General features: G+C 35.0%; 8 protein-coding genes, 3 long non-coding RNA genes and 3 other non-coding genes across 15 annotated transcripts; 6 read left to right on the forward strand and 8 right to left on the reverse strand.

Moving 5' to 3' along the window:
* The first annotated feature begins 1,425 nt into the window (after positions 1 to 1,425).
* LOC17895108 (transcription factor MYB106) lies at positions 1,426 to 3,653 on the forward strand. The gene is made up of 3 exons (XM_006302587.2): positions 1,426 to 1,792; positions 2,621 to 2,750; positions 2,882 to 3,653. The coding sequence occupies exons 1-3, from the start codon at positions 1,660 to 1,662 to the stop codon at positions 3,468 to 3,470; spliced, it is 852 nt and encodes a 283-aa protein (XP_006302649.1). The 5' UTR covers positions 1,426 to 1,659; the 3' UTR covers positions 3,471 to 3,653.
* Positions 3,654 to 5,324: 1,671 nt separating this feature from the next.
* LOC17896252 (uncharacterized endoplasmic reticulum membrane protein C16E8.02) lies at positions 5,325 to 6,896 on the reverse strand. Its single transcript, XM_006302741.2, has 4 exons — positions 6,437 to 6,896; positions 6,028 to 6,090; positions 5,865 to 5,936; positions 5,325 to 5,771 (listed from the first exon to the last, which is right to left on the reverse strand). The coding sequence occupies exons 1-4, from the start codon at positions 6,803 to 6,805 to the stop codon at positions 5,643 to 5,645; spliced, it is 633 nt and encodes a 210-aa protein (XP_006302803.2). The 5' UTR covers positions 6,806 to 6,896; the 3' UTR covers positions 5,325 to 5,642.
* Positions 6,897 to 9,290: 2,394 nt separating this feature from the next.
* On the forward strand, positions 9,291 to 10,880 carry LOC17895119. Its single transcript, XM_023787494.1, has one exon. It carries the CDS (start codon positions 9,447 to 9,449, stop codon positions 10,650 to 10,652), a length of 1,206 nt encoding a protein of 401 aa, XP_023643262.1. The 5' UTR covers positions 9,291 to 9,446; the 3' UTR covers positions 10,653 to 10,880.
* Positions 10,881 to 10,996: 116 nt separating this feature from the next.
* On the reverse strand, positions 10,997 to 11,913 carry LOC111831916. Its single transcript, XR_002835006.1, has 2 exons — positions 11,268 to 11,913; positions 10,997 to 11,176 (listed from the first exon to the last, which is right to left on the reverse strand). It is a non-coding gene; the product is annotated as an uncharacterized LOC111831916 (long non-coding RNA).
* Positions 11,347 to 11,437, reverse strand: LOC111832256. The gene has a single exon (XR_002835294.1). It is a non-coding gene; the product is annotated as a small nucleolar RNA snoR17 (small nucleolar RNA).
* LOC111832246 lies at positions 11,527 to 11,624 on the reverse strand. Its single transcript, XR_002835284.1, has one exon. It is a non-coding gene; the product is annotated as a small nucleolar RNA R44/J54/Z268 family (small nucleolar RNA).
* On the reverse strand, positions 11,773 to 11,847 carry LOC111832245. Its single transcript, XR_002835283.1, has one exon. It is a non-coding gene; the product is annotated as a small nucleolar RNA Z267 (small nucleolar RNA).
* Positions 11,914 to 12,174: 261 nt separating the features above from the next.
* Positions 12,175 to 13,079, forward strand: LOC111832083. Its single transcript, XR_002835221.1, has 4 exons — positions 12,175 to 12,262; positions 12,660 to 12,713; positions 12,810 to 12,825; positions 12,915 to 13,079. It is a non-coding gene; the product is annotated as an uncharacterized LOC111832083 (long non-coding RNA).
* Positions 13,080 to 13,481: 402 nt separating this feature from the next.
* Positions 13,482 to 13,994, forward strand: LOC111832201. Its single transcript, XR_002835238.1, has 3 exons — positions 13,482 to 13,540; positions 13,615 to 13,742; positions 13,897 to 13,994. It is a non-coding gene; the product is annotated as an uncharacterized LOC111832201 (long non-coding RNA).
* Positions 13,995 to 14,279: 285 nt separating this feature from the next.
* Positions 14,280 to 14,993, forward strand: LOC17896469. Of its 2 annotated transcripts, none has more exons than XM_006301288.2 (3): positions 14,280 to 14,474; positions 14,570 to 14,637; positions 14,754 to 14,993. In XM_006301288.2, the coding sequence occupies exons 1-3, from the start codon at positions 14,381 to 14,383 to the stop codon at positions 14,877 to 14,879; spliced, it is 288 nt and encodes a 95-aa protein (XP_006301350.1). In that variant the 5' UTR covers positions 14,280 to 14,380; the 3' UTR covers positions 14,880 to 14,993. The 2 variants fall into 2 exon arrangements, with proteins under 2 accessions (XP_006301350.1, XP_023643891.1); XM_023788123.1 differs by having other exon boundaries at positions 14,576 to 14,637.
* Positions 14,994 to 15,267: 274 nt separating this feature from the next.
* LOC17894201 (GDSL esterase/lipase At1g74460) lies at positions 15,268 to 17,058 on the reverse strand. Its single transcript, XM_006302362.2, has 5 exons — positions 16,794 to 17,058; positions 16,548 to 16,678; positions 16,215 to 16,454; positions 15,871 to 16,120; positions 15,268 to 15,670 (listed from the first exon to the last, which is right to left on the reverse strand). The coding sequence occupies exons 1-5, from the start codon at positions 17,020 to 17,022 to the stop codon at positions 15,417 to 15,419; spliced, it is 1,104 nt and encodes a 367-aa protein (XP_006302424.1). The 5' UTR covers positions 17,023 to 17,058; the 3' UTR covers positions 15,268 to 15,416.
* Positions 17,059 to 18,458: 1,400 nt separating this feature from the next.
* On the forward strand, positions 18,459 to 20,303 carry LOC17894023 (geranylgeranyl diphosphate reductase, chloroplastic). The gene is made up of 3 exons (XM_023787078.1): positions 18,459 to 19,251; positions 19,377 to 19,773; positions 19,865 to 20,303. Exons 1-3 carry the CDS (start codon positions 18,553 to 18,555, stop codon positions 20,167 to 20,169), a joined length of 1,401 nt encoding a protein of 466 aa, XP_023642846.1. The 5' UTR covers positions 18,459 to 18,552; the 3' UTR covers positions 20,170 to 20,303.
* On the reverse strand, positions 20,223 to 21,684 carry LOC17895673 (protein RKD2). The gene is made up of 4 exons (XM_006301081.2): positions 21,470 to 21,684; positions 21,245 to 21,372; positions 20,781 to 21,151; positions 20,223 to 20,690 (listed from the first exon to the last, which is right to left on the reverse strand). The coding sequence occupies exons 1-4, from the start codon at positions 21,538 to 21,540 to the stop codon at positions 20,364 to 20,366; spliced, it is 897 nt and encodes a 298-aa protein (XP_006301143.1). The 5' UTR covers positions 21,541 to 21,684; the 3' UTR covers positions 20,223 to 20,363.
* A 454-nt stretch (positions 21,685 to 22,138) lies between these two features.
* Positions 22,139 to 24,563, reverse strand: LOC17894783 (probable serine/threonine-protein kinase PBL3). The gene is made up of 5 exons (XM_023787079.1): positions 24,294 to 24,563; positions 23,264 to 23,586; positions 23,035 to 23,170; positions 22,693 to 22,953; positions 22,139 to 22,589 (listed from the first exon to the last, which is right to left on the reverse strand). Exons 1-5 carry the CDS (start codon positions 24,388 to 24,390, stop codon positions 22,213 to 22,215), a joined length of 1,194 nt encoding a protein of 397 aa, XP_023642847.1. The 5' UTR covers positions 24,391 to 24,563; the 3' UTR covers positions 22,139 to 22,212.
* Between the last annotated feature and the right edge of the window lie 2,050 nt (positions 24,564 to 26,613).

Raw genomic sequence — 26,613 nt, forward strand, 5'->3', positions numbered from 1 at the left:
AACCGTATAAACCCTTTTAAAAACCTTTTAAAAACCTTATAAAACTTATAAAAATGATTTAAAACTATTTAAAACATTTTAAAATATTTGTATCGAATCTCCCAGTAGTAGTTATTATATAGAAGTACCTTATAAACTATATAAAACTTTATAATTTTTTATATTTAAAAAGGGGCATTTTTGAAAATAGATACATAAAGGGGGTATTTTTAAAAAGGGGTACACCAAAAGGGGTATTTCTCAAAAATTCTCTTTATTTAATCAGTTCAAGCTTATAACTATGTTTCTTGGAAAACATTATATAGGTTTTTATGTTATACATGACTATATTAGTTTTTGGAGTGATAATTGTTTATATGTTTATTCTATGGTTAAGCTTTTATGGAAGTTTGTTACATAATTCAAAATTTTAAAATTAATAAATTTTAAAATATAAGTCTATAAATTCAAAATTTTCTAAATTTTTAATTAATAACATGTTTTTTTGTTTTTAATTATTTGAATCTGTCACAAATGAAAATGTGGTAAAAAGGTTTCAATTGTTAAATGAGCGTCTGAGTGGTTTTCTAAGATATTTTAAAGTTTTTACATGACAATTTTATGTCTTTTATAATTTAGTATTTGATAGTTTTTTTACTATATTTTTGCCCCCATTGAACAAATTTTCTAGATCCGCCCCTGCAGGTGTATACGGAATATGTGCAAGAATGTTAGTATAGCCATCATATAGCTCTGGCTCATAACTTTATTTGGAGTCCGGCCCTAGCTCCCACCTTCCTCTCACTCGCAAATCTTAGAAGTCGGTTTGTAAGATCACAAACAATTCATGTAAACGATATACTACTTACTGTGTATTTACAAACCTTTAGTAGTCTTTGTGGTCAATCAAAAGCTTCATAAATATAAATATACATATATATATTTATATAATAATATTAGCTCATTCCTAAAACAGTGAAAAAGTTGTGGGATGAGAAGGACACAATCACAGCTTTACTCAAATAAATAAAACTACTGTGTATTCAATAGATACCTGGAGTCTATAATAATCAAAATAATACTATATAAACTATATTAATGCTCTGAAGTTCTCATAACAAGAAAATCTATTATTATGTTTAATTCTTGTTCAAATAATGATCATTAGTATCATGTGATGTGAATTACGCTATATGCGTGACTTAACCTCTTGGAACAAGGATGTTACATATCCGGCCGGAATGATATTTTTTGTCATAATGAAAAAATAACGTACAAAAGAGGAATCAAGAAATAAAAAGAAATATATATCACCATCAAGATGTACATACAAGAATCCAACGGTTGAAATAATTTATCCCAAAAAAAAAAAAAACAGAAATAATGGGAAAGGGACTATATATATATACACATAACACATTCCACACTCTTCAAAGACCATTCTACTGCTAAACAAGTGAGAGTGAGAGAGAGAGAGAGAGTCTCACATAAATAATATATTCTCCTAATCTGAATTACTAACAATAATTCAACACGTATCTGAAGACCTTTCATCACTCATCTCTGATATATTGAGTAAGAGAAAGAAGAAGAAGTCGCTCAAAATCGGACCGGAGAAGTGATACGTGTACCGAGATCTGAACCATAATTAATTTTGGTTCACCAGAGAGAAAAAAAGAAATGGGGAGGACGACGTGGTTCGACGTTGACGGGATGAGGAAAGGAGAGTGGACCGGGGAGGAAGACAGGAAGCTCGTGGCTTACATCAACGAACATGGTCTCGGCGAGTGGGGTTCAATGCCTAAGAGAGCCGGTATGAACAACATTAACCTTTACAGTTTATGCCATTATTTACATTCTGTACGGTCTATATGATTATGATATGTATAACTATGTTTTTCTTCTCTTTGGAAGTTAGGGAGGGCTTTGAGGATCTTTAGATTCCTGTTTTTGTCGGAGCGCCATAGATTTTGTTTTCAGTATGTTTTATTTATTTTGGCTGTCGGATCTTCTTGTTGTTTTTGTTTTTCTTAAATTTTTTTTTTCTTTTTTGTCAACTTTGTTTTCTTAATTATGCACAATAATAAGATTTATTTGCAGAAATCCATATACGTTTAGGAGCATTATGTTTATTTTTTATTTATTTTTTATTCTTTGGGGGGTGAAGTAAATTAAGGAGTACATGACATTTACAGAAAACAGTTTTCTATACGAAATAATTAAGGAATCTATGAGCAGTAAAAGATTATTATTCTTACGAGCCTTCTGTTGTTAATTTTTGTGTATGCGTTATATAATAGCATGTCCTAGATGATATTTATCCGATTTTTTATAATATAATTAATAAATTTTTAGAACCTTCCATCAAATTTTGTCAAGATGATAATATTATATATCCAAATGCAATCTGTGAAACCCATGAAAGCCAAGTCTTTCTTCTCTGTTCCTGTTTCTTCTTATTATTTATATATTATTTTTTTCCAACTATAAAAGAACTCTAGAAATCAAATCATAGATCCTTTTTGAGCCAATATCAGAAAGTCTGTTTTCTCCTTTTTCTTATTTTGTTTGTTTTTTTGATGGAAAAGAAGGTTCAATGTTAAAAGTTAATAATTTCTGATGCAACTTTCCATGTAATAAGGTCTGCAAAGATGTGGAAAGAGTTGTAGATTAAGATGGCTGAATTATTTGAGGCCTGGGATTAAAAGAGGCAAGTTTACTCCTGAGGAGGAAGATGAAATCATTAAACACCATGCTCTTCTTGGTAACAGGTAATTATTAGAATTGTTATTGTTGACTAGTAGTAAATTTCAATCAATATTAATGTCGTGTTATTAGTATTAGTACTGTTAATACTATTTTTTGTGATATGGTCGGGTTTTTTTTTTTTTTGTATTACAAGGTGGGCAGCGATAGCTAAGCAACTGCCGAACAGAACAGACAATGACATAAAGAACCATTGGAACTCATGTCTTAAGAAAAGACTCGCTAAAAGTGGTATCGATCCAATGACCCATGAGCCAAAAAGCCTCACCATCGATGTCGTATCTTCCTCCTCCTCAACGACGTCGTCTCCTATACCGAGCCCTTGTTCTTCGTCCTTCTCCTCCTCTTCTTCCTCTGCTGGCTCAGCACGTCTTCTTAACAAGCTCGCTGCTGGAATCTCCTCGAGGAAACACGGACTCGAGAGGATCAAGACTGTGATATTGTCTGAACAACCGAGAGATCAAGCCGAGGCTGAAGAAGAGAAGAAAATGTTGATAAGCATGGAACATGATGAAATGATTGCTTGTCTAATGGATATTGATGAAAAGATGAATATTGCGTCGTTTGATGAAGTGCCTTTTGATGGTTACTCTACTGCTACAGCAACTACGACGTCTGGCTTCATGGCTTTTGATGACTTCTACTCACCAGTTAATCCAGACACTACTCTGTACGAATCTGATTTCTATGATGAGACTGAACAGCTTGGCTTGTTCCTACTTTAATTGAATCACATCTTTGGTCTGATACATCCGTTTCTTCGGTGTGAATAAGAGAGAGAGATAGAGAGAGATCAGAGATGTGAGATGTCTGAAAAAAATAAAAAAAGCAAGTGCTTTAGTACTTTAAATGTCATGCATGGTCAATGTTTTTTTTAGCTCTGACTGTTGTTACAGTTTTATCTGAGATTCCTCTTCTCTCTCGCACATGCCTATATATAAGCCTACATTTTATTTTAATTTATAATTTTTGTTCACCTATATATATAAATATGAGCCAAAAATATATATATATATATATACATATATAAAATATAAATGTGAGGGTTGCATACCATTTTAGTGAAACAAGGCTATCGAATACTATGTTCCTATAGGTTTTGTCATAATGGTGTGGTTGAAAAGCCTTTATCATATGCGTATAAGGATTCTGGCATGGCATGTTTCCTTTAGTTTTATTAAAACCATTTGTGTTTTTAAAAAATTTCAAATATCAAACAAATCTAACTAGTGGAACATATAAAATCAAAAGGTAGACATCTATAGAAACCTTTGAAATAATTAACTAAGTATGGAAGAGGCCGAGATACCGATCACCGGGTCGATGGGATGGGACTTGGGAGGATACGTTGAAGACAACGTTGTCTTCAGCCATTCACACATTTTGCTTTCGTTTTCGTTTCGTAGATTATACTACAGTAATAAATTAAGATGAGCACCACAAACTATAAAAAGGAGATGATGGAGTAAAAAATCATTTTGGGAAAACAAGAACCAAAATATGTATTAAACGGAATCTAAATTCCTACTAATAAGTACTAAACTAATAATCCAAATGCAAGATTTGTTCGTCACATGAGCGCAATCATATAACAAAGGTGTTACTCCTTTTTTTTTTTTTTGTTGGTTGTTGTCAAAACTACAAAAAGCTTGTTACTCCATAGTCCATTGACAGCTATCTTGGCATGAAACTGAAATTAAATGTGGTTGCAACAGAGGACACGTGCTGTTTTCAATTATCGATCGTAAATTCTATTTGTGGCAATTTGTTTTTGCACGGTTTGTGCCAATTAGTAACAATAATTTCATATACTTACAGTTTTTGTCATGCCACTTTAAGGAGTTTTTTTTTCTAAAGCATGTGCAAAAAAAAATTATAAGGAAATTATTCTGCCTTGCGCGACGTCGCTGGTCCATACTCCATACATGTACTTTGTTATGGACTCTTTTCATTATTATTAAGGTTTTACAAAATTTTCTTGTAATCAGATCAGTGGTATAATTATTTGTTAGAGTACTATATATTTTTTTAATCAAATTTGTTAGACTATATTATTTTATTTAAAATGGTAAAACACAGTTGTATGAAGATAACAAAACTTCGAAAAATCCTGGAAAAACAATAGAATCATGTAAAAATTCGATGTGTAGCCATAAATGTGAAAATTAAAAGTATAGAAGAAAAAAATAACGCATGTGGATGTGACAATATATGTTGTAATGTAAAAAGAAGAAAGCACCTACAGTTCAAAGATTTTGATCATTGCAGATAATACATACTATTGTCTTTCTGGTTTTAAATCATTTTGTTTTTTTGCCCTAACAAGAGATTCTTTGCATCCGTGGGGTCAAAATGGATTACACTGTAATAATTGATTCTCATCCATCCTTGCAATAATTATAATTTTTATTCTCTTGATTCATTTCAGACCCATCACACATCAAAATATTGTAAAAACTTTTTTCGGTTTTTATTTTATTAAATTCAAAAACAGACCTTTTTGTGTTAACTTTTTTATTTTCAGTTCAAAAGAGTTGAATAAAAGTAATACAAAAATTGATTTTTTTTTTTTAATTCGTACAATTCTGACAGTGAGACAGTGTCGAACTCTTCTTTATCTATCTATCTATGTTATCCCTTTCAAACTTGTGTGTCTTAAAAACAACTCTCGTGCCAACAACACTAACTATATCATCGACATGGAACTTGGGAAGATTCCTTATCTATTATACAATGACTTTGCATTAGTTAATGGGCCTGGGTATGGGCCTGAGGCTAAAATAACAAAAGTAACTCGTACATGTAACTTATGTTTGTGTGCTTTGATTCATTACGAACAGAGGAGGGGAACAATTTTCGAATCACACAATGTCATTGACCATAACGAACGGAGCTTTTTAAGTGATCTTTTTCTCCTTTAGCTGCAGCTTCTTTTCTCTCCATTCTTTTATTTCACTCTTGATCTTGGACTCGACGCGTTCTTTAAATCCATAGTATGGCTCGTACCCAAAAACAGATTGCAACACCTGCTTGCATTCAAATCCATTCGTGGTTACTCACTTCGGCGGAAGGGAAGAACATAAAACGAAGTAAGCTGAACAATAATAAAGACATCAAACCTCGAGCAACACGAAGAAAGGACCCATTAGAAAAGCTTGTACTAGGTTGTCTAAAAGTGCAGGAGCTCGTTTCTTGGGAGTAGGATTAAGGATCTGTTAGTTTTAAAAAGTTTTCGGAGAATCATAAGAAATCATTTCTAAACAAAAAAGTAGAGTTTATAACCTCAAACAAGCCGTGACCGAGGAACTGACCAGTCCAACATAAGAACTGAGAAGCTATTCCAACCTGAGAAAGCGAGTTAGAAGATTACGAAAGATACGTATAACTTTTTGTGATGCATAAGAAGAAGAAAACACACAACTTTGTTTTGAACACAAAGTGATGCAGACATGTTAAATTTGGAGGTTTCCTAATAAAGAGAATCTTGAAAGGACCACATTATATCCGGCCAAATGATCAATTAATGTTTGAAAGCAAGACAATGACGTTCCTTGATCATCATCACATATACATGAAAGAACACCAAACAGAACTCGACAGAAACATCACAATCAAAATCAATATGAGGGAAAGAACACCAAGATAGTGCTGACAGAGTCAAAAGAAACCTATTGCGAATAAAAGAGCTCACCTTTAAGGTTAAGGAATGTCCAAGCCTAGCTGCGAGGAAGCTAGAGCCAACCCAACAAGAGAAACATAACAGAGCAGCTAAAACACCAGATTTCTTGTCCAAACAGATGTAAAAAACAGCATAAATGACGGTGAGAGTAAACCCAATGTCCAAGCGCAAGACACCGTCAAAGGTCAGGGATTTGAAGAATCCTCCTAATTGAGGGTAGTGATGTAGAACCGGTGGCGTGGAGTAGAGGAAAAGGAGAGTGGCGAAGACGTTTGGCCATACGAGCAGAGTGTGGATTATAATGTTTATTGGATTGCTGTGATAAGCTCCGTAGAAGGCGAAATGCTTCTCCAGATCAAGTAATCCGATACGATTGCTCATGATTTTACTGTTCTTTGATCCTTTGATTATATTTTCTCCTAACACTCGAGTATGAGACTTTCTTAGAGGATGGGAAAAGACGAAAAGAGAAGACTTTTCCGATTATTGGCGTTTACTTCACAACAAAGTATGTTAACATGCGCCTCTACTTTTACTATCTAAGACCAACATTATCAATGGGATCTTAGAGGCTAAGATCCCTCGGTTTTTGCAAAGGAAAGATCTTATATAAGATTTTTTCTTTGTAAAAACCGGGGGATCTTAGCCTCTAAAATCCCACCAATAATGTTGCCCTAACCTACGCTTTAATGACATGATTGTTGACCAAGTAAATAATTGAGCTCTGCGGTTGATAACTTTCACGTGGTAAATAATAAAACGAATTAGATAATGATTATTTTTCACGTGGTAAATAAAACTCGTTAAAAACATGAAATATCATGCATGTTGTTTTACAATGCTAACTTATTGATTAGTAATCGGAAGCACACAAAGTCACAACTAAAACCAAAATAAATGGCGATGGTGGTGGGTATGAGTGCCGTCATATCCAGATCCCATCCAACCGATATATTCATTACGTAACCCACAAGGCCATTAAGATATCTTATAAACAATGAAAGAGTCAAATAATATGGAATTTAATGGGTTAAACTTATACGAGCTAGTGATGGCTGCAATAATATCTACTTCAGATATTGTTTGTGACTGTTGTTACCTTCTAAACCCTGGGCCACGTCCTGTAATCTCGGTTTAATATTAATATTTTAACATCTCATCTAAAAAAACAAATCTTTCTGTGGCCAAATAAACGAATGATTTTCTTAATTATATTCGTATGAGGTTGGAGTTTGATAATTTGAACGTCTGGGTTACGTATTATTACCTTTTAAACAACGTGGTATATACACATTGATACATGTATATATGTAGGCTTTCTTAATGGACACAAAATAATGAAACTAAACCATTTTGTTATTCTGTATTATAAATATTTTTATTTCAAGCTATATATAATTTGATTCGGACCATGTCAGTTTGGAAAATTCTATAGTAATAAACTGATTGTAGAAATATTCTTTACAAGTTATTTTTAAAATGATGCAACTTATTTTGTCGAGAAGCAAAAAAAGAAAAACGATTAAGCCATATTTTAACAACTTGCAAAAATCAAGAAATAGTCAAAACTCAAAGAAGAGTTTGTCTGTCATAATCTTTGTTTATATATTTCCTTAATGACTTCCATTGTTTTATGTCTCTTGAAACTTGTGATTCACACGTGCTATATATACTACTACTACTTAAATCACTCTTTTGTTATAATTAAGTACTATATAAATATATACAACATTAGGTACGATTTCCAGATAATTGGGGATTTTCTACAGAACAGACAGAAGGATATAGTATAAATCGCATAATTTGCTTATAAAAAAAAGGAGAAGAGAGTACTAGTGTATTTTAAACATATAACTAGTGTGGTGTGCATGCTACGTCTTGTATTAATTAATTAAAGGATATACTACAAATCGTTCAAAACTTTATAAAAGATCGGTTCAAACATGATTCTCAACTTTGAAACACAATATATCTTCATTATTATTATTTCTTCGTGAGCATCATAATCAATTATTAATGTATTCATTTGTAATTTAGTACTATAGTCTACTAGCAAACAAGTTATTATTATATGTGTATATATTTAAAAATCATCAACCAAGAAGAAATAGTGCCTAAAATTAAAGTTGACTTGCTCCTTGGTTATTGTGTGGTTCGTCGTTAACCATATAAAGCTTACTACAAAATTAAAAAAACAAAACACGTAAGCAAATTGTCCCCTTGAGGTTTCTAGAAAAAAAGAATGCAAAAGAAAGGAACGAACGAGCCGACAAAAAAAAAAAAAAAAAAAAGAAAGGAACGAACGAATAAAAAGGGACCAAGTCTCAATGACGCGCCAACTAAGATTGAGCTGTTTTGTTGACGCCTTCTCCGTCACACTTCCCCAACTCACCTTTCGCCACGTGTCCTCCGTTTCTTACATCCTTCACGTGCTCTGTCATCTCTCTCTCTCTCTCTCTCTCGCGTCGCAGCAGCCATATGTTTTTATCTTCTGCAACCCCGATCACTTCTTCTTCTTAATCCAACGGATCATATTTCACCATGTCGATTCCCTTATAGTTTCCCTACTTGGTTTTATATTTTGACGTGTTAGCTGCGTGTTTCGGACAAGTAACAACAACAACAACGGGATATACAATTATAACTTTAATTTTAATAAACAAAAAATATAGAGAAAAAAAATATATTTTTATCGTTGGAGAATGTTAAATACTTTCTTTAAATAAATCCCTCTTCCCAAATTTATCGAAGAAAATCCTACATATTTATTTTGTTATATATTATTAAAAAAAGGGAAAAAAGACGCGGTCAAAATGCTCTCTCAGGTCTCAATATAAAGCCAAAGATCTTTTCCCATTAGGGTTTATTAATTTTTATCATCACTCCCTCTCTCTCTCTCTGGTCTGAATTCACAAGAATAAAGGATCCATTTTTAATATTTTGGGGGAATGAGAGATTTTTTACTCTCTGATTTTTGATTAATCGATCTCACATTTCATCATCTGGGTTTCAAGTTTCGAGGATGCCAGCGACGGAATACCAAAGATCATTCGGGAGGTCTTTACTCAATTTACGGCGTGACTCGGCTGTGAACTCTGTTGACTCGGCATCAGTTACCGGCGGCGTCGGAGGACACGAGTTGAGTCCGATGGAGGCGGAGTTGGATTCGTTTCAGAGAAAAGTCGCTGAGAGGTTTATCGATCTCAATGCCTCTGGTTGTGAAGATCTGCTGTCTCTCGAATGGGTTGGGAAGCTTCTCGATTCGTTTCTGTCTTGTCAAGAAGAGTTTCGTGCCATCCTGATCAACCATCGCTCTTTGATCACTAAACCTCCCATGGATCGATTGGTTGCCGATTACTTCGAGAGAAGCGTCAAGGCTCTCGATGTCTGTAACGCCATCCGTGATGGTGTTGAGCAGATCCGTCAGTGGCAGAAACTAATCGAAATCGTTATCTGCGCTTTCAACAACGGCGGTGGCGGAAGCAGCCAGAGACCTCTCGGGGAAGGTCAGTTCCGCCGTGCGAGGAAGACTTTGATTGAGTTGGCTATTGGTATGCTTGATGAAAAGGATTCATCTTCAAGCTCTGTTTCGTCTCAGCATCGTAACCGTTCATTTGGGAGGAACAAGGATCATCTCCATCACAAAACCATCGGGCATTTCAGATCGCTTTCCTGGAGTGTTTCAAGGTCATGGTCAGCTTCCAAGCAATTGCAAGCTATAGGGAACAATCTAGCTACTCCTCGAGCTAGTGACATTACTGCAACTAATGGTCTCGTTGTTCCGGTCTATACAATGACTTCGATATTGCTGTTTGTCATGTGGGCGCTTGTGGCAGCGATTCCTTGTCAAGACAGAGGCTTGCAAGTGCATTTCAATGTTCCTAGGAATTACCCATGGGGAGGCTCTTTGATGTCGTTGCACGATAGGATCATTGAGGAATCGAAGAAGAGGGAGAGGAAGAACACTTGTGGGTTGCTTAAAGAGATACATCAGTTTGAGAGGAGCTCAAGGTTGATGAATGATTTGGTTGATTCTGTTCAGTTTCCTTTGTCGGATGAGAAAGAGGTGGAAGTGAGAGAGAGGGTTGAGGAATTGGGGAAGCTTCAAGAAGCTTTGAAGAATGGTTTGGATCCGTTTGAGAAGAAAGTGAGGGAAGTGTTCCATCGGATTGTTCGGAGCAGAACAGAAGGTCTTGATTCTGTCGGAAAGCATCACGGTTCTGAATGATGTTTTGTGAAATTTTAAAGGGAAGGAGCAGGATTTGTGTATTTTGTAAGCAGTATAACCTGGACAAGCTCAAGTGCGTATCAGTTGTGCCTTTGCCTTGTCTGAAACTGAATGATTCATGGAGAGCACAATGCTGAAAGAGAAACTTCATTTTTACAATCTTTGTTGTTATGTATAATTTTCTTACAAAAGATTGTTAATATATATGTATTTGGTTCTTTTTGGTAAGGAACAGAAATTACATCCCAATTAAAACTTGGAAGCTTTCGGTACAATTTGGTTAATTTGTTGTTACTTTTGATTGAAAATATAAACTCAAATCAGAAAAAATGAGTCCAGAGAAATTAACGAAAATTAACAATTTGTATATATCTCTAATTTCTGAAAAGGTTACACTTATAATTTACAAATGTCATATAGGATGGGGAAGATTGAACTCTATTAACTTATTCAAGATAGAACCATAATTTACAAATCTTCATATGGGGAAGCTTGAACTCTATTCAGGATAGATCCTCACCCTCCTGCACAAATATAAACCAATTAGAATGCTTCAAACTGTGTAACAGGATCCTGATTAGGTGGCCTTCATATACAGTTAAGCAAGATGATTACATTAGGTAAGATTTTGGAGCCCAAACTAATATTAGGCTACAACAAAACAACCCTTCATATCTCCGTTCTTAGATACAATCACCAGGCTACTCTCAAGCAAACAAAAACAAAACAACATTGAAAAGTATGCCTCAGAGGTAGTGACAATTGTGATTTAATTCATCACTTTGAAAAATCTGATGAAAACACATCAATATGCATCACAGGCATTACCAAACATTCAAAAACATCTAAGAAAAACTAAAGGATAGGTAAAGAAAGTGCATCAGAGAGATTCCCATCTAGACATACTCATCATTCTACTTCTCCAAATTCTGGAGAATCTGATGTCCCTGTCTTTTTATCATCACTTGCACTCACACTTAAACCTCTTAGTAAAACCAAGAATAACACAATAGTTTATGGGGAGAATCATCATATACAATTAATACCTAAATAAACTAGAGATAAAAGTAACAGAAAAGAAAGCAATTCATGACTAGAGAAAGAGAAAAAAAAAAGATTGAAATAGCCTCAGAGTTGATTTGTTTTCCTAGAGACTTAGCTCTCAAAGTATATTTAACACCATCACAGGCATCAATCATGGCATCAAAACAAACAACAACACAAGCAATAAACAGAGATAAAAGACTAGGGTTTCAAGAGAAGTGGCTCTAATTTGTCTACAACGAAATATGATGGCTTTAAATAGATAAGCAGGGGCGGCGATTATTAGGGCAAAAAGAAGGAACTCAAAGATATGACTGGGCTTGTGTGAAGATAATGATTTGGCCCAGAAAACAAATTAAAGGCCCAATAAAATTGTAAGAAAAAGGAAGATAAAAAGGTGGATACTGTTAACGTAAACCAAAGAGCCTCATTGATCAACGAATTAAACAGTGATTCTTCACTTCCCTACACACTACACAGAGCAGTGGAGCACACTAGTCCCGTTGGTCGACGCTCTAAACTAAAAGTCTTCCCTGCGAAATCGGGTAGTCCCTTCATCTACTTCTGTAAGCTCTCGATTTTCACCATTAATCTTTCTTTCTTTCTTTTTTTTTGCTTCTGTCTGCTTGTTCATGTTCTTAAACTCGCCTGTTGTTTCCAAGAGTTCACTAATCCTCTGTTTTTGTTAAAATTATGGTTTCTTGACTTCCTTTACAGTGGTTTCTCTTGGTCTTAAAGACTTTGTGTTAAGTGCTCCCTTTGATCTCGTCTTCAAAGAGAGATTTGTCTTCTGATGCATGTTAATCCAATTTCACATTGTAAAAACCACTTTCGAATTTGGGGATTTTTGTGTTCCTTGGTTATACCAAGTATCTTAAGTTAGTACTCGATGAAATGCCCATCCTTTTTAATATATAGTAATTCATTCTTCTGTGAAAAATTTGATGAAGTTTGGATTTACAGAATGGGAAGGGTTAAGCTGATGATGATAAAGATGTTGGAAAGCAGTAGCAACAGGTAAAAAACACATACTCAAAGACACGGAGTGAGATTTTGAAGAAAACCAGAGAGTTTTCCATATTGTGTGATATCGATATTTTTCTTCTTATGCAGGAATCGAGCTATTGAGGTAAAGATGATGGATCAACCATCAATATTCTTCTCCTGGATGCTTCTATGCTCGTGCTAAAAGTTTGTATTTTAACGTTTCATGAACAGGGTCTGCCTAACCATTTAGCGTTTTTTCCAAGCTCAGGTTATGGAGTGTCACAGGAGACTGAGGTGTAACTTCTGACCTTCCGTTTTTAAGTAACTATTAGATACTTGGATGGTTATTAGAACCGGTTATTTCTGGTTAAGATCTTGGTTTAGCTCAGTATTAGAAAGAGTATAAATACTCTGTGTATACTCTAATTTCAGATTAAGCTTTGTAATATTCTTTTACATCAATAATAAAGTTTGTTACGAGCTTCACTCTCCTTCTTCACTCCTCTCTTCAATGTCAAGTTCCGGTGTATCAGAAAACTTCAATAGTAACTTTTACACTTTCTATTTGTTTTCCTAACCTTCTCAACATACTATGGTGGTGATGGATTCATATTTGAATCCTCTTCCTGTTGTGTGTGTTTTAAGTTGTTGAGGAGACATCGAGCATCTGGAGCATTTGGGAGTATCATTGAGAAATTCTATTGAAAGCCTTCTGATTCACAAGGTATATGTATGACTTGATGACACACACAAATGAAAATGTTAAGAGATAGTAATGGAGGCACCTTTTGCCTTGCAGGCACATTTGTGAAAGAATCAACTCATGCCTTCGAGTGTTCAAGTGTTCAACAACACAGGTTAGTATATATTATAACACTTGTCCCTTATTTCTCTCTCACAATTCTGAACCAGACCAAACCTTCTAATGCAGTTTCATAGCGGGATATCATCACCTTTAGTAATAAATGGCATTCATGAAAACCATTCAATCTCATGGCTTCCTGATAACCATAACCAACAAATGATCATACCTCCTGACTCAAGTTTTCTTCCTCATCAGTGAGTGAACTGTTATTAAAAGTATGCTTTGCAGTTGTATGTTCTGCTCAATTCAAAGATGATTGCTATCTACATGCAATATTTTCCGCAGATAAGTTGCTTTGTTATACACCATCAAATTCATACTAAAATCCTATGCTTCTTTATTATGCAGCAACCAGATTGACTCAGAAGAGGTCATACGAGTAATATCTATGTTGTGAACTTGTGATCAAAGATTAGTTTTAGTTACTGTAGCAATGTACATACGAGTTTTTCAGTATATGTATTAGCGTACATGTCTACGTATGTGTGTACGCATACATGATACCCAGCAGATTTGTGTATATCTATGTGTGTGTCAGTGTATTAAATAATACAACACTAGTACTTAAAAAACAAGAGTTTTAATTTGATGAGCATCATGTGATGTCTCCAACTCAAAAGGCTTATTTCCACAATCAACGGTAGAGATCTAAAGAAAATGAGAAAATTTGCACAATCTTCTTTTCTTTATTATCGATATCTTCCTCCACGATAGTCATACAGATCCAGAAGAAGAGTACACAGGGTTTCTTTGGTATAAATTCGACAAAGCTTTACTTGAAGAACAAAGCAAGAAACAGAACATATCTTGTGGCTTTTGAGGGAAGGCGTAGATGGCGAGAAGACAAGTCTTTCGTTTCCAAATGTTCTTGGTGTTAGCTCTTCTTTACCTAATGATCTCATGGAAGCCTGTCCTAATCACTGCAAGTCTGTAATACCTCTCTCTTTCTGTCTTTGAGACTCTAACGTCCTCCAGTTTCTTGTTCTGTTTCTTTCTTGTTTTAATTTCTTATATCTTGTAGGAACAGAGAAACGAACAGACTTTGAAACCAAAGGACATGAATTTAGTCAGATTAACCACCTGCACCTGGTAAGAGTTTACTCCACACATACACACTGACACACACAACAATGTGAGCAAAGATCAGGTCTCTTTTGTATTTTGATTCTTGTTCTTGATTATTCTTGTCTGGATGTTTTTTATAGGGACGCACTGAAACTGATCCTAAGAGAAGAACGAGGCCAAGGAGGATGATGAACGTTGAGGAGATTAACGATTATCCAGGATCAGGTGCTAACAACCGCCACACTCCTCACTGTTCTGAATGCTAATTCCAAAATTTCTTGTAATCTAGCTCCTGTAAAATTTTAATAATCATTTTATATGATATGTATCAAGATTTAAGAGCATGGGAAGTTTTAATACAATGGAATCTTAATCTAAAAGGCTATGTGCAGATATAACACTCAAACTTTATTAAACCCATGTTAGACTTTAATTCTGTTTGACACTTTAAAATAAAAGTCCCACCATTAACTTAGCTCAGGTTAGGTCATCCACTGAAACACAAAAAGGTTTTGCTCTGCTTTTTCCCTTACACTGTTTTAAATATGCCATTTTTGTTAATTTATCTTTTACGCAATCTTTTTCCCACACATTATTTAATTATCGTTTTCGTTTTATTTGGTGGAGAGACACTGAGACAGTGGAGGACACAACTACCTCAAACATGATAATATCTTTACTATTATAAGACAAATTATGGAATTAACAGATACAACAGATGAAGAACAAAATACATATGATACAACATTATTCCACATGATTAAAAATGTAATCATTACATATAATTTAGACATTAAATTGTATCAGTTAGTGTCGGAAGAAGGAGAAATATCTGGCGCTGGAGAAGGAGCCTGGGAGGTACCGTTATCGGCACGCATGAAGTCAAACCTTTTGATGAGAATATTAGCAACGAGCTCGTTGGCCTTATCGGTGGGATGATACTCGTCCCAAAACACATACTTACTTCTGTCTTTACACAATGTCGACGCCGGGATACATGTCAGTGCCGGCCGGATTTTGTAGAACGAGCAACACGGCGAATCCGAGTTATCAAACCCTAAATAAGTTAAATACTTTTGTAAATTTGTGTGTGGAAAATAAAACTTTTGATTTTTTTTTTTTTTACTTTTGAACAACTTTTTGGTGTCAGAGCCCAATAAATAAATAAATGAAACTTTTGAGTAATTTTCATTTTTTCTAATGAAAATGTGGTAAATGAATGCTTCTTTTGACTGTATATCAAAGTTTGTATGTTACCGTATTTTTGAGGGTTAGTGATGACGTCGTTGACGAGTTCATAGGCTTCACCAAACTTGTAGCTTGCATTAGGGAGCTTGGCCTCGAGATCTAGGAGCAATGTGGTGGCAGCTTTGTTGAATCTCTTGGCAAGATTACTCGCTTTGTTTTGGCATTTGCCATCGAGGCTTAGAGCTCTTTGGAGTGGGATACAACCCATTGGTCCTAGCCCAAACACCATTAGCTTCCTCGCTCCTAAACTATGCAGCACCTAAAACATTACAAATATGTATCAGTCGTATCATAAATAAAAGATTGAAAAAAATAATAATAATTGAAGTGTTGAATTAGTCCAGACTAATAACCTTGAGTTGAGATTCAAGTGTTTCCATTAAATATTCAACGAAGGTTTCATCATTGTACTTCCAAGAGTCGCCATAGACAGGCATCAAATAGTTGTTAATGAAGTCATTGCTGCCTAGAGCGACGACGTATCGAGCATCTTGGAAGAACTTGTCAGCCTCTTTTTTCCCTATCTTTGCCACAACTACATCTTGTGTCCCTTGGAATAATTCTATTTGCTTCCACAGAGAAAGTCTTTGGATCTTCACCATAAAAAAGAAATTTAACATCGATAATTTCTTTGATGAATGTAGTAAATTGTTTTGAAAGTTAAAAACATTATTCACGAGACTTACGAAATAACCACCAGTTTCATTCAAGATCCCACCACCTCCTGAAGCATAGTTCACTCCATTTTCAAGTATTACATCTTCATTCATCGATGGATCCAAGAATGCTACTGGTCTTGGCAACCCAATTTTATCACCTTAAGAAAATGAGCCAAAAGCCATTAAAAGATTGGAGTCAAATATAATAACCATGTTATACCATGATCATTGATCATAATTTATAATTTCATACTTCAAATACACATGACTTACCTATAATATCTGAAACAGTGCGGCCATTGGTGAACCTTCCATTAGGCAAACCATTGCCAAAATCAATACCATAAAAAGGAAGATTTGCTGTCGCTAAACTCCTTGGTAGATTCTTATTGTTGCCTACATCAGACAATGAATCTCCGAATATAAACTGGACAATCTTGCAATCGTAGCCGTTGATCCCAAGAACGAAGAGCAACGCGAATATCCCACAGAACTTCTTCATGTCGCCAAATTTAAAATGTTTGTTGATTGAAAAAGATTTGTTTGGTGGGGGTTTATAAAGGGTTTTGGAAGTGGAAAAATTAGGGACTAAGTAAGAAAAGTGGAGGAGTAATGTGAGAAGAAAGAGGTGAAGGTAGATTTTGAGTTGATGAACCAACTGATTTTGTTTTCTTACATAAATTATTGTATTTGTTTTTTTTTTAATGTTTTTGATTCAAACCTACTTCAACTACTCTTTCCTCGTGTTGGTGTCGTAAGTTGTAACCGCTTCTTGTCCGTAAATTTGAAATCTTGTCATTTTAGGAAAAAAGTTAAATATTGCGGTAAATAATTTCCAGTTTTGGGGTTTATGAACTCATTTATAGAGAACAACCATAAACAAGTTTTACCTTAATACGGAACATTTCATTGCATTGTCAACTAAACTAAAACCTCTATCAAACTTTTATGATTTTCCTCATCATACTCATAAATATGTATTCACTTCACTTTCTTTTTCGTAACTCTACTAAAAATTATCAATTAAAATCGTACGTTAAGGAAAACACTATTCATCCCAAGAAATGGAAGATTCTAAAATTTCCATGATCGTCGTCTATAGTTTGTTTGTTCTTCGAAATGAGCAAAGATTGGAATATGTTTGATTAATCATGGATCATGGGCCAATTTCAAGCCCAATGGACCAGAGGTGAAAGCCTGGCTGGGGATGGTTGAAATTAAGGTGATTGAGTGGTGGTATTCCGGTAAAATAACCAAAAGGTAACCGTTTAGGCCATTGGGCAATGAAGAGTGTGCATAGTACAAGCTTTTTCTGACTGAAACAGAGTATGTACTTGTATAAAACAGAGTGGAGTTAATACAGTAATACTTGTGCACCTTACTATGGTCCAGCAAGTGTTTTGGAATCCAGCCTAACCCGGCCGGTTAGGATAGTAAACCCGTAATTTGGATAATTGATTTGGTCTGATTTGTACCTTAAAATGTCAGTAATTCTAAAACCATCAACTTAAGCTAAGATTTCAGATTTGTTATGAAATGACTTTTATTTATAGGAAACTTTCGATATAGCTGGTTAGTTGGAAATCCTTTGGTTATTAAAAAAGAAGAAGAGAAAACACTGAAATATCCACTGAATCACCCATACATAATTGTGTGAACCAAAGATTCTACGGATGTTTTTGTGCCCATAAATAAAAAATATAATAATCAAAAGACAACAAAATAACTTATCCTACGTGGCCTTAACTCAGCCGTTTGCTCGACACACAATGGGCGCCACGGATACAAAAAAAAGAAAAAAAGAGAACCCAAACCCGTAACTTTATCCTCATCTCATCATCACCGTCAATTTCTCAATCCAACGGTGAATATTCCTCGGAAATCTCCAACAATATCTCTATCCACTCCAACAAAAACACATTTAACCAAAATCAAAACCGAAGCAGAGAGACAAAGAGAGAGAGACTTCATTGTTAAGTTTGTGTTCGCAGAACTCCTCAAGCTTCTTCCTTTTTTGCTCATACAAACAACAATGGCGACGGTTACACTCAAATCCTTCACGGGTCTTCGTCAATCATCAACGGAGCAAACCAACTTCGTGTCTCATGTACCGTCGTCACTTTCTCTCCCTCAACGACGTAGCTCTCTCCGAGTTACCGCTGCCAGATCCACTCCCAAACTCTCCAACCGTAAACTCCGCGTCGCCGTCATCGGTGGTGGTCCTGCAGGCGGAGCTGCTGCGGAGACTCTTGCTCAAGGAGGTATCGAGACGGTTCTCATCGAGCGTAAGATGGACAACTGTAAGCCTTGCGGTGGCGCGATTCCTCTCTGTATGGTTGGAGAATTCAATTTGCCGTTGGATATCATTGACCGGAGGGTGACGAAGATGAAGATGATCTCGCCTTCCAACATCGCTGTTGACATCGGCCGTACGCTTAAGGAGCATGAGTACATTGGTATGGTGAGAAGGGAAGTGCTTGATGCGTATCTGAGAGAACGAGCTGAGAAGAGTGGAGCTACTGTTATTAATGGTCTCTTCCTTAAGATGGATCATCCTGAGAACTGGGACTCTCCCTACACTCTGCATTACACGGAGTACGATGGTAAAACCGGATCTACGGGTACAAAGAAGACAATGGAGGTTGATGCTGTCATTGGAGCTGATGGGGCTAACTCCAGGGTTGCCAAATCTATTGATGCTGGTGATTACGACTACGCCATCGCGTTTCAGGTCTAATTCCTTATTTCTTGAGTTTACTTTGTTCAATGGTTGTGTTGATCAGACTAGAGCTGTTTAGGATTTGAGAGATCATCTTCATATGGAGTTTAGTGGTGAAATTTGGAACTTTTTTTCAGGAGAGAATTAGGATTCCAGATGACAAAATGACTTACTATGAGGATTTAGCTGAGATGTATGTTGGAGATGATGTGTCGCCTGATTTCTACGGATGGGTGTTCCCTAAGTGCGACCATGTAGCTGTTGGAACAGGCACTGTGACTCACAAAGGTGACATTAAGAAGTTCCAGCTTGCTACTCGTAACAGAGCCAAAGACAAGATTTTGGGAGGCAAGATCATCCGTGTTGAGGCTCATCCCATTCCTGAACACCCAAGACCACGTAGGCTCTCCAAAAGAGTGGCTCTTGTAGGTGATGCTGCAGGGTATGTGACTAAATGCTCTGGTGAAGGGATCTACTTTGCTGCTAAGAGTGGAAGGATGTGTGCTGAAGCCATTGTTGAAGGTTCACAGAATGGTAAGTTATAAGATTCACCTTTTACGGGTTCTTGAGTTTAAGATTTAAGTGAATCACTGAATCCCAAAGTCTATCTGTGTATTGACTATAGGTAAGAAGATGATTGATGAAGGGGACTTGAGGAAATACTTGGAGAAATGGGATAAGACATACTTGCCTACGTACAGGGTGCTTGATGTGTTGCAGAAAGTGTTCTACAGATCGAATCCGGCTAGAGAAGCGTTTGTGGAGATGTGTGCCGATGAGTATGTTCAGAAGATGACATTTGATAGTTACCTATACAAGAGGGTTGCACCAGGTAGTCCTTTGGAAGATATCAAGTTGGCTGTGAACACCATTGGGAGTTTGGTCAGGGCTAATGCTCTAAGGAGAGAAATTGAGAAGCTCAATGTCTAAGAACAAAAAGATGAGGTCTATCCCCTTGCTTCCTATCTCTCTCTTTTTGTTTGTTTGTTTGTTAGTATCTACAGTACACTAATGTTGAAACCCTTCAAGGTGGTATTCAGTATCATATTTATGTTTTTTGTTCATTCAATTAGTCAAAAAGCATTTGGCTTTACAATCCCCAATTTCCCAGTACTAAAGCGGATTCACAAACCACTACTAAACTCATTTGAGAAACCACACAAGAGATACTTCACCTCTTCATCACTCTCCATTCCTCCATCATTAACCGACTCATCACTAGCGACTGATCCGCTGCTTGAACAAGAGGCTATGTGAGCATGATCGGACTTGAGACTTCTCTTCTTCTTCCTCTTGTGGTTAGCCTTGAAACAAGCTTGTCTCAGCCTTTTTGTCTTGTCCTCAAACTCCAAATCTGGTAACTCCTCAATCGTCCTTTTCTCCTTCTCGAGCATTTCCAGGGCGTCCTGCAGTTTGTCTGCATTCTCCTCGCCTTCCATCTTCTGCAGCTCCTAATTACATAATTAAAAACAAATTCACATTTCAGTGGACTAATCCAAAAACAATTTGTACCAAGTCTACTGTCTTGTCCTACCACATACCTTAACGTTACTGATCAAAGTTTTTAGGCTCATGAGTTTACGATGAGGCCATCGGCGAATACCCAATTCACGACATCTTCTTTTCAGAAGAGTTAAACCAACATTAAGTTCCATAGCAGCCTGAGTTATGGGCATATAGAAGTAGCGAGAGACAGTTTCCATAGACAATGCCTTTGAAGCTGGAGAAGATGTGTAGGTAGTAATATCGCTGATGATCCTCACGTTAGGTTCTCTGCGTCTCTCGTTGAGTTTCCTTTTCTTAGTAGTCTCTTGCACTACTCCATGTTTAGTCTTCTTTTCCGATGAAGCTACATCTCCTCTGTTTGGCTCTGTTTCGTTCCATGATGCAGAGCTGTATGAATTGAGTACATCTACAGAACAACGTAAGACCCATGACACCTCTACATACAAGCATAGATATATGTAATCATGTATATGAAAACTCCGTAACTATATAAGTATACCTTCAGACAAAGGTTCAAGATCAGGTAATGGCAGAGAAGTTGTAGTCAAAGGAAAAGATTGAGAGGCAGAGCTTTCGTGGAAAGCAAGAAGATCTTCTTCCCAGTCATATAGAGGATAACTCAAGGAGCTGCATGCGTATGCAAAAAACAGAGAAATTAAATTATCAGAAAAACGAAATACACTAATAACAAATTTTATACTAAACAAAAGCTACTGAAATTGACCTGTGATCAACGGGTGGTGAATGAGCTAGGAATGAGAATGACTTCTCTTCTTTGTTCTTGTGATCAGCCATTATAGAGACGAGAGAGAGAGAGAAGTTGCGATGTAGAAATAGATGAGGGAGAAAAGATTTATATATACATTCAGAGGAGAGAGCACTAGTGAAGATATGGAGAGAGAATAAAAGTGGAATTAGTGATGATGAATCTATTAGGAGAAGTGGGGTATTGACGGCGAATTGATAGCCCTGTTAAATTTGGAGTTACGAGAGATATGATTAATGTTAATTAGTGGTGGTTTTATAGGGCCGTTTACGTTTGGATTAGCCTTCTCTTTTCGTCTCTCCATGCACATATGACATGCAATCATTTCGAGTAAATAGTTTACTAGTAGAACATACAGTATAACACGCATATCATTTGTACACTATTATGTACATGTAACATGTTCTTATACATTACACATAACGATGATGATCATATATCAGTCATGATTGTGTATTATATAATTAATACTAGCCACTAGCTGAATTATGTGTGCTCAGTTAAGATTGCAATTTACAAGATGTAACGTACGTATGGTTTAAAACTTAATAATAGATCATGGCCATGCTTTTTTTTTTCTTTTTCTATATTTCATAGTTGATCATAAGTTATTAATGAAGTAACAAAAATAAAAGTTTTTATATTTCATTTCCACAAAAGAAAGAACGATCCAAAAGCCAAAGTTTTAGTCGATCCCTTAATTAGTTAGGGTGTCTGAGAAACCGTTTGGAAGAAGAGTTAGTAGCAAAACCTCTGCTTCTACTCTTTCTATGTCTTGGAAATGGAACTTTCTCAAGAAGAGACAAGACCTCAGGCATCGATGGTCTTACTTTAACCTCTCCGATACATTGTAAAGCCAAGAAAGACATCATAAACGCTGCTTTCTGAGGGTATTGACCCACAAGCTTCGTGTCCATTATCCTAAACACTTTTCGCTTGTCTCGCAAGTAAGGTTTTGCCCATTCCACTAGGCTTTCTTCCTCTCGAGCTTTGGTTTTGTCTATGGCTCTACGTCCAGAGAGAATCTCTAGTAAGACTACACCAAAGCTGTAGACGTCGCATTTCGTTGTTAGATGACCTGACATATACCAAAAGCAGACCAATCAATGTGTTTTAGAAATTTTCATGTTATGTTGTTAACTGAAATCGAGTCAAATGAACCATTTTAAATGAAGAGAAACCTGTTGCTAGATATTCTGGAGCTGCGTAACCTTCTGTACCAATGACTTCGGTTGTCACATGTGAACGGTTGTCTGTTGGACCTTCTTTAGCCAGCCCAAAATCTGAGAGTTTTGGGTTGAATCCTGAATCAAGAAGGATATTTGCTGCTTTGAAGTCTCTGTAAATGACTTGGTCCTTAGCTTCGTGCAAAAAGCATAGCCCTCTAGCAGCACCAATAGCTACTTTCATACGCAGTGACCAAGAAAGCACATTGGAACCCCCTAGAATAAACATATATTCAAATCATGCAGAAAGAAAAAAAAAACACAAGTGATGAAATTTAACAAAAGTTTCTTACTTACTTTCAAACAAATGATTTTCAAGACTACCATTAGGCATATACTCGTAAACCAAAAGACGTTGTTCATCTTCCAAGGAGTAACCAATCAATTTCACCAGATTTGGATGATGCAATCTTCCAAGATAATTCACTTCCCTCTTTGGAGAAAGCATACACATGTAAAGATTCTAAAAGGGATGGGCAGCCTCAAGGGAAATCATATATAATAGAGTAATTTAAAAGATGCTTACCAGCCACTCCTTGTGTCCTTGAAACCCTTCAGTTTTAAGCTTCTTTACAGCAACTGCAAGTTCGATTCCAGGTCCACCGTTAACACAGCCCTTGTGAACAAAACCAAACCCTCCTTCTCCAATTAGACTCTCTGGACAGAAGTTTCCCGTAGCGTTCTTTAGCTCATCTAACGTAAAGGACTTCAAATATTGAGAATGCATGATGTCTCCTTCTTCGCGCGGTGCAGGTAGAGTGCTGTTAGCTTCACATTTTCTTGTAATGAGAGGTTTTAAACTCCAAGGATATGAAAGATTCGAGCTTCTTCCAGTATCACTATCAGCTCCTGAACCAGAACAATACCACATTCCTTATATCAAAAAATGGGAATGAATAAACAGAAACTTTGGGGAGTTATCAACAGCACAGTTAACAATTTACGAACAGGGGAAGTAAAGTTCTCTCTGCTTCTATCATCACTGGAGATGAATAAAGTAATTAACTACATAAACCAACCTTCTCATGTTGTGATTAAAAATATATGGTGAAGTTTGATGAAAAATACAGAGACCCTTCTTAGTGTTTCCTTTTTACTCATCCTGTGGACTAGTAACTATAGCTATAATTATAAGTCATTGCATCTATAAGCCATGCTCAAGTTAAAGACCTGATACAAGTAGGAATACGACATATTGAGATTTGAGATAGTATTATATTTCGCTATCCCTCTGCTCACTTAGAGTAAGACCTCATTAATTAGCAGTATATAGAGATTTTTTAAAGTCAGGTAGAAAACCTCAAAAACCTAAATAATTCGTCTTAAATTCATATTCATCCATCACAGTAAAGACTTAGACTCATATCATCAGCATGCATAAATAAGTCGCTACCTAGATTCGGAGAATCCAGGACAATGTAGCTCTGTCCGTATTCGAAAAGACTAAAATCAAATCGAGGATTCAAATCTAGATATGTTGTACGAACTAGCTAGTATGAATTAAGTTTAAATACAACCACAAAACAGAGAGAATGATAAGAAGAGAGCTGACGTACGTGAAAAGGGTTTGGAGTTCAGTGAGGAGGAGGAGGAGTTAACATGAACATCCTCATTAGCATTCTTCTTTGAGGTGGATCCAAAGCAATTACCCATTTCAATATCTCTCAGGGTCTAATCATCCAAAGCCCTAGCTAGAGAGAGACAATTAATATAAAATGTCGTCGTCTATATGGATGATGAATAGATCTTTCTCACCGCCTCTGTCAACAACATTCTTCCTCCGGCTAAAAGGAAGAACGTGTACACGACGAGAGTGGCTTGAGGCTCAAAAATTGTGTTTGGATTTGGAATTTGAGAGATTATAGAGAAAGCAAAAAGGGTAGGTGTTGAAATATTGTAAAACTTAAAAATAAAAAAGGAATCCTGAAAACAAAAGGGGGACTATAATTAGTAATTAGAGAGGAGAATAGAGAGTTTCCGTGTTGTATTAACTTCCCCTGTCAGAATCACATCCCCCACCCTATTTAATTACCCCTATTGACTTATATTTACATCACGTGCAACTCCCGTGTCCCCCACACCCTCTTTCCATGATTTTTCCTTTTTTTTTTTTTTTTTTTTTTTTTATTAACTTGTAATTAACTTCATCTTTTCCTTTTTTTTAGTTTCAAGTTAATAAAAAAGTTTAATTACAAGTTAATCTTTTTCCTTTTGTTTTTTTTTTCTTGATAGAAAAAAAAGTACATGGTTCATTTTGTTACTACTAGGTAATGTCCCGCGCATATGCGCGGGTTATTGTTTATTTATTTAATTATTTTAATTTATTTATTACTTATAAAAAATAGATTAAATAAATTTTAATGCTTATGACATTTTTACATTTTATTTATTTAAATCATACAATAGAAGCATACATCCATATCTTTTGAATTTATTCGTTGATTAATTGTTCAATTAATCAATTTTGATAGTAATTTTCTTTAGTACTTTTAAGTATTTTTTGATAAAACAATAATATTGTTCGTGATAAAAATAGGAATGATATTGGGAGAATTTAAAAAATACCCCTTTAAAAATACCACTTTTTAAATTTACCCCCTTTTCAAACTTTATCAAAACAACCACTAAAAATGTTGAAATTTATCCAAATATGTGTGTAAACTTATAAATATACACAAAAATTACCTTTATTTGTGTATAAATTTTTTTTTATTTCAATGTCTTACAAATTGGTTTGAATATAACAAAAAATTATTTTGTTAAAATAATTACATACTTTGAAAATAAAATAAATATACATGAATATGTGAGAAAGAAAAAAACATATAAAGTAAAACAATGAAAATGGTTTATTTAGCTTGATTTTCTTATGGTGCGATGGTCAGAAATCAATATTTTTGAATCCCATCGATAAAGTAATTTCCTTATATCTATAAAATATTATTATACATATATATTATACATTTAATAGTATAAAAAACAATGAAAAAATGATGAAGTACATAAAATAAAGAAGAAATATAATTGAAAACAAAAGTTTTAACCAAATATATATTCAAGCTCTTACAATGATATCTTAATTGAGTTTTCAAGCCATGCAAGAACATTAAAAATTAAACAAAGAAAATATTGAGAATATCAGATATGGTGGAGGAGGATGTAAAAATGAGTATTTATAGGATAAAATATGATGTAAGTTACAATTATAAAATAATTAAATCAGAGGAGTTATAATTATATTTTATAGTGTGTTAACTGAAGTTAAATGGAGGAAACAAATAGTCAATTGAAAGGTTATATAATTTAAGTTACAATTTAATAGTAAAGTGTGGATTTCAAGTATGAATTTAAAGTATATGACTAAATGTGTTAGATATTTGGTTTAATTAAAAATAAATATTATAATTAAAAATGAAATGCTAACTGGACCAATAAGGAGAGAGTGAAACCTTAAAAATTCCCAAGAAATAATTTTATTTTTAATCTCTTTTTATGTTCTTCTTAATTTAAGTTATATTTCTAGGTTTAATTATATTTTTCATCATTGTAGTATATATAATAGATAGATAATGGAATATCAAATTGTTTTTTAGATAGGAAATCAAGTATAAAATTCAAAGTTAAAACAAATTATAATGTTCTTTATATTATTACATGTTGAATCACAAACTAAATATAAGTATCATTATTCTTAAAAGAATGTCTTACAAATTGGTTTGATAATTATATAACAAAATTTTTTTTTTGTTAAAAAATTACATACTTTTAAAATTAAAATAAATATACATGAATATGTGAGAAAGAAACAAACATCCAATGTAAAATAATGAAGATGGTTTCTTTAACTTGATTTTCTTATAACCATAAAATATTATT

Source organism: Capsella rubella, unplaced genomic scaffold (genome assembly GCF_000375325.1).
Source record: "Capsella rubella cultivar Monte Gargano unplaced genomic scaffold, Caprub1_0 scaffold_2, whole genome shotgun sequence".
Taxonomy (NCBI): Eukaryota; Viridiplantae; Streptophyta; class Magnoliopsida; order Brassicales; family Brassicaceae; genus Capsella; species Capsella rubella.

Bases quoted from the DNA above. Each gene is read 5' to 3' on its own strand.
- LOC17895108 (XM_006302587.2), top strand. From the start codon at position 1,660: ATGGGGAGGACGACGTGGTTCGACGTTGACGGGATGAGGAAAGGAGAG. The intron at 1,793-2,620 runs GTATGAACAACA...CCATGTAATAAG, and splicing joins TTCAATGCCTAAGAGAGCCG to GTCTGCAAAGATGTGGAAAG. The intron at 2,751-2,881 runs GTAATTATTAGA...TTGTATTACAAG, and splicing joins CATGCTCTTCTTGGTAACAG to GTGGGCAGCGATAGCTAAGC.
- LOC17896252 (XM_006302741.2), bottom strand. From the start codon at position 6,805: ATGAGCAATCGTATCGGATTACTTGATCTGGAGAAGCATTTCGCCTTC. The intron at 5,937-6,027 runs GTTATAAACTCT...CCTACTCCCAAG, and splicing joins TCGGTCACGGCTTGTTTGAG to AAACGAGCTCCTGCACTTTT. The intron at 5,772-5,864 runs GTTTGATGTCTT...GAATGCAAGCAG, and splicing joins CTTTCTTCGTGTTGCTCGAG to GTGTTGCAATCTGTTTTTGG.
- LOC17895119 (XM_023787494.1), top strand. From the start codon at position 9,447: ATGCCAGCGACGGAATACCAAAGATCATTCGGGAGGTCTTTACTCAAT.
- LOC17896469 (XM_006301288.2), top strand. From the start codon at position 14,381: ATGGCGAGAAGACAAGTCTTTCGTTTCCAAATGTTCTTGGTGTTAGCT. The intron at 14,475-14,569 runs GTCTGTAATACC...TATATCTTGTAG, and splicing joins GCCTGTCCTAATCACTGCAA to GAACAGAGAAACGAACAGAC. The intron at 14,638-14,753 runs GTAAGAGTTTAC...TGTTTTTTATAG, and splicing joins AGATTAACCACCTGCACCTG to GGACGCACTGAAACTGATCC.
- LOC17894201 (XM_006302362.2), bottom strand. From the start codon at position 17,022: ATGAAGAAGTTCTGTGGGATATTCGCGTTGCTCTTCGTTCTTGGGATC. The intron at 16,121-16,214 runs GTTATTAGTCTG...GTAATGTTTTAG, and splicing joins CACTTGAATCTCAACTCAAG to GTGCTGCATAGTTTAGGAGC. The intron at 15,671-15,870 runs GTAACATACAAA...TAACTTATTTAG, and splicing joins CACTAACCCTCAAAAATACG to GGTTTGATAACTCGGATTCG.
- LOC17894023 (XM_023787078.1), top strand. From the start codon at position 18,553: ATGGCGACGGTTACACTCAAATCCTTCACGGGTCTTCGTCAATCATCA. The intron at 19,252-19,376 runs GTCTAATTCCTT...ACTTTTTTTCAG, and splicing joins ACTACGCCATCGCGTTTCAG to GAGAGAATTAGGATTCCAGA. The intron at 19,774-19,864 runs GTAAGTTATAAG...TATTGACTATAG, and splicing joins TGTTGAAGGTTCACAGAATG to GTAAGAAGATGATTGATGAA.
- LOC17895673 (XM_006301081.2), bottom strand. From the start codon at position 21,540: ATGGCTGATCACAAGAACAAAGAAGAGAAGTCATTCTCATTCCTAGCT. The intron at 21,373-21,469 runs GTCAATTTCAGT...ATACGCATGCAG, and splicing joins TCACCACCCGTTGATCACAG to CTCCTTGAGTTATCCTCTAT. The intron at 20,691-20,780 runs GTATGTGGTAGG...TTATGTAATTAG, and splicing joins CTTTGATCAGTAACGTTAAG to GAGCTGCAGAAGATGGAAGG.
- LOC17894783 (XM_023787079.1), bottom strand. From the start codon at position 24,390: ATGGGTAATTGCTTTGGATCCACCTCAAAGAAGAATGCTAATGAGGAT. The intron at 23,171-23,263 runs GTAAGCATCTTT...CTTTCTCCAAAG, and splicing joins AAGGACACAAGGAGTGGCTG to AGGGAAGTGAATTATCTTGG. The intron at 22,954-23,034 runs GTAAGTAAGAAA...TGTTTATTCTAG, and splicing joins TGAAAATCATTTGTTTGAAA to GGGGTTCCAATGTGCTTTCT.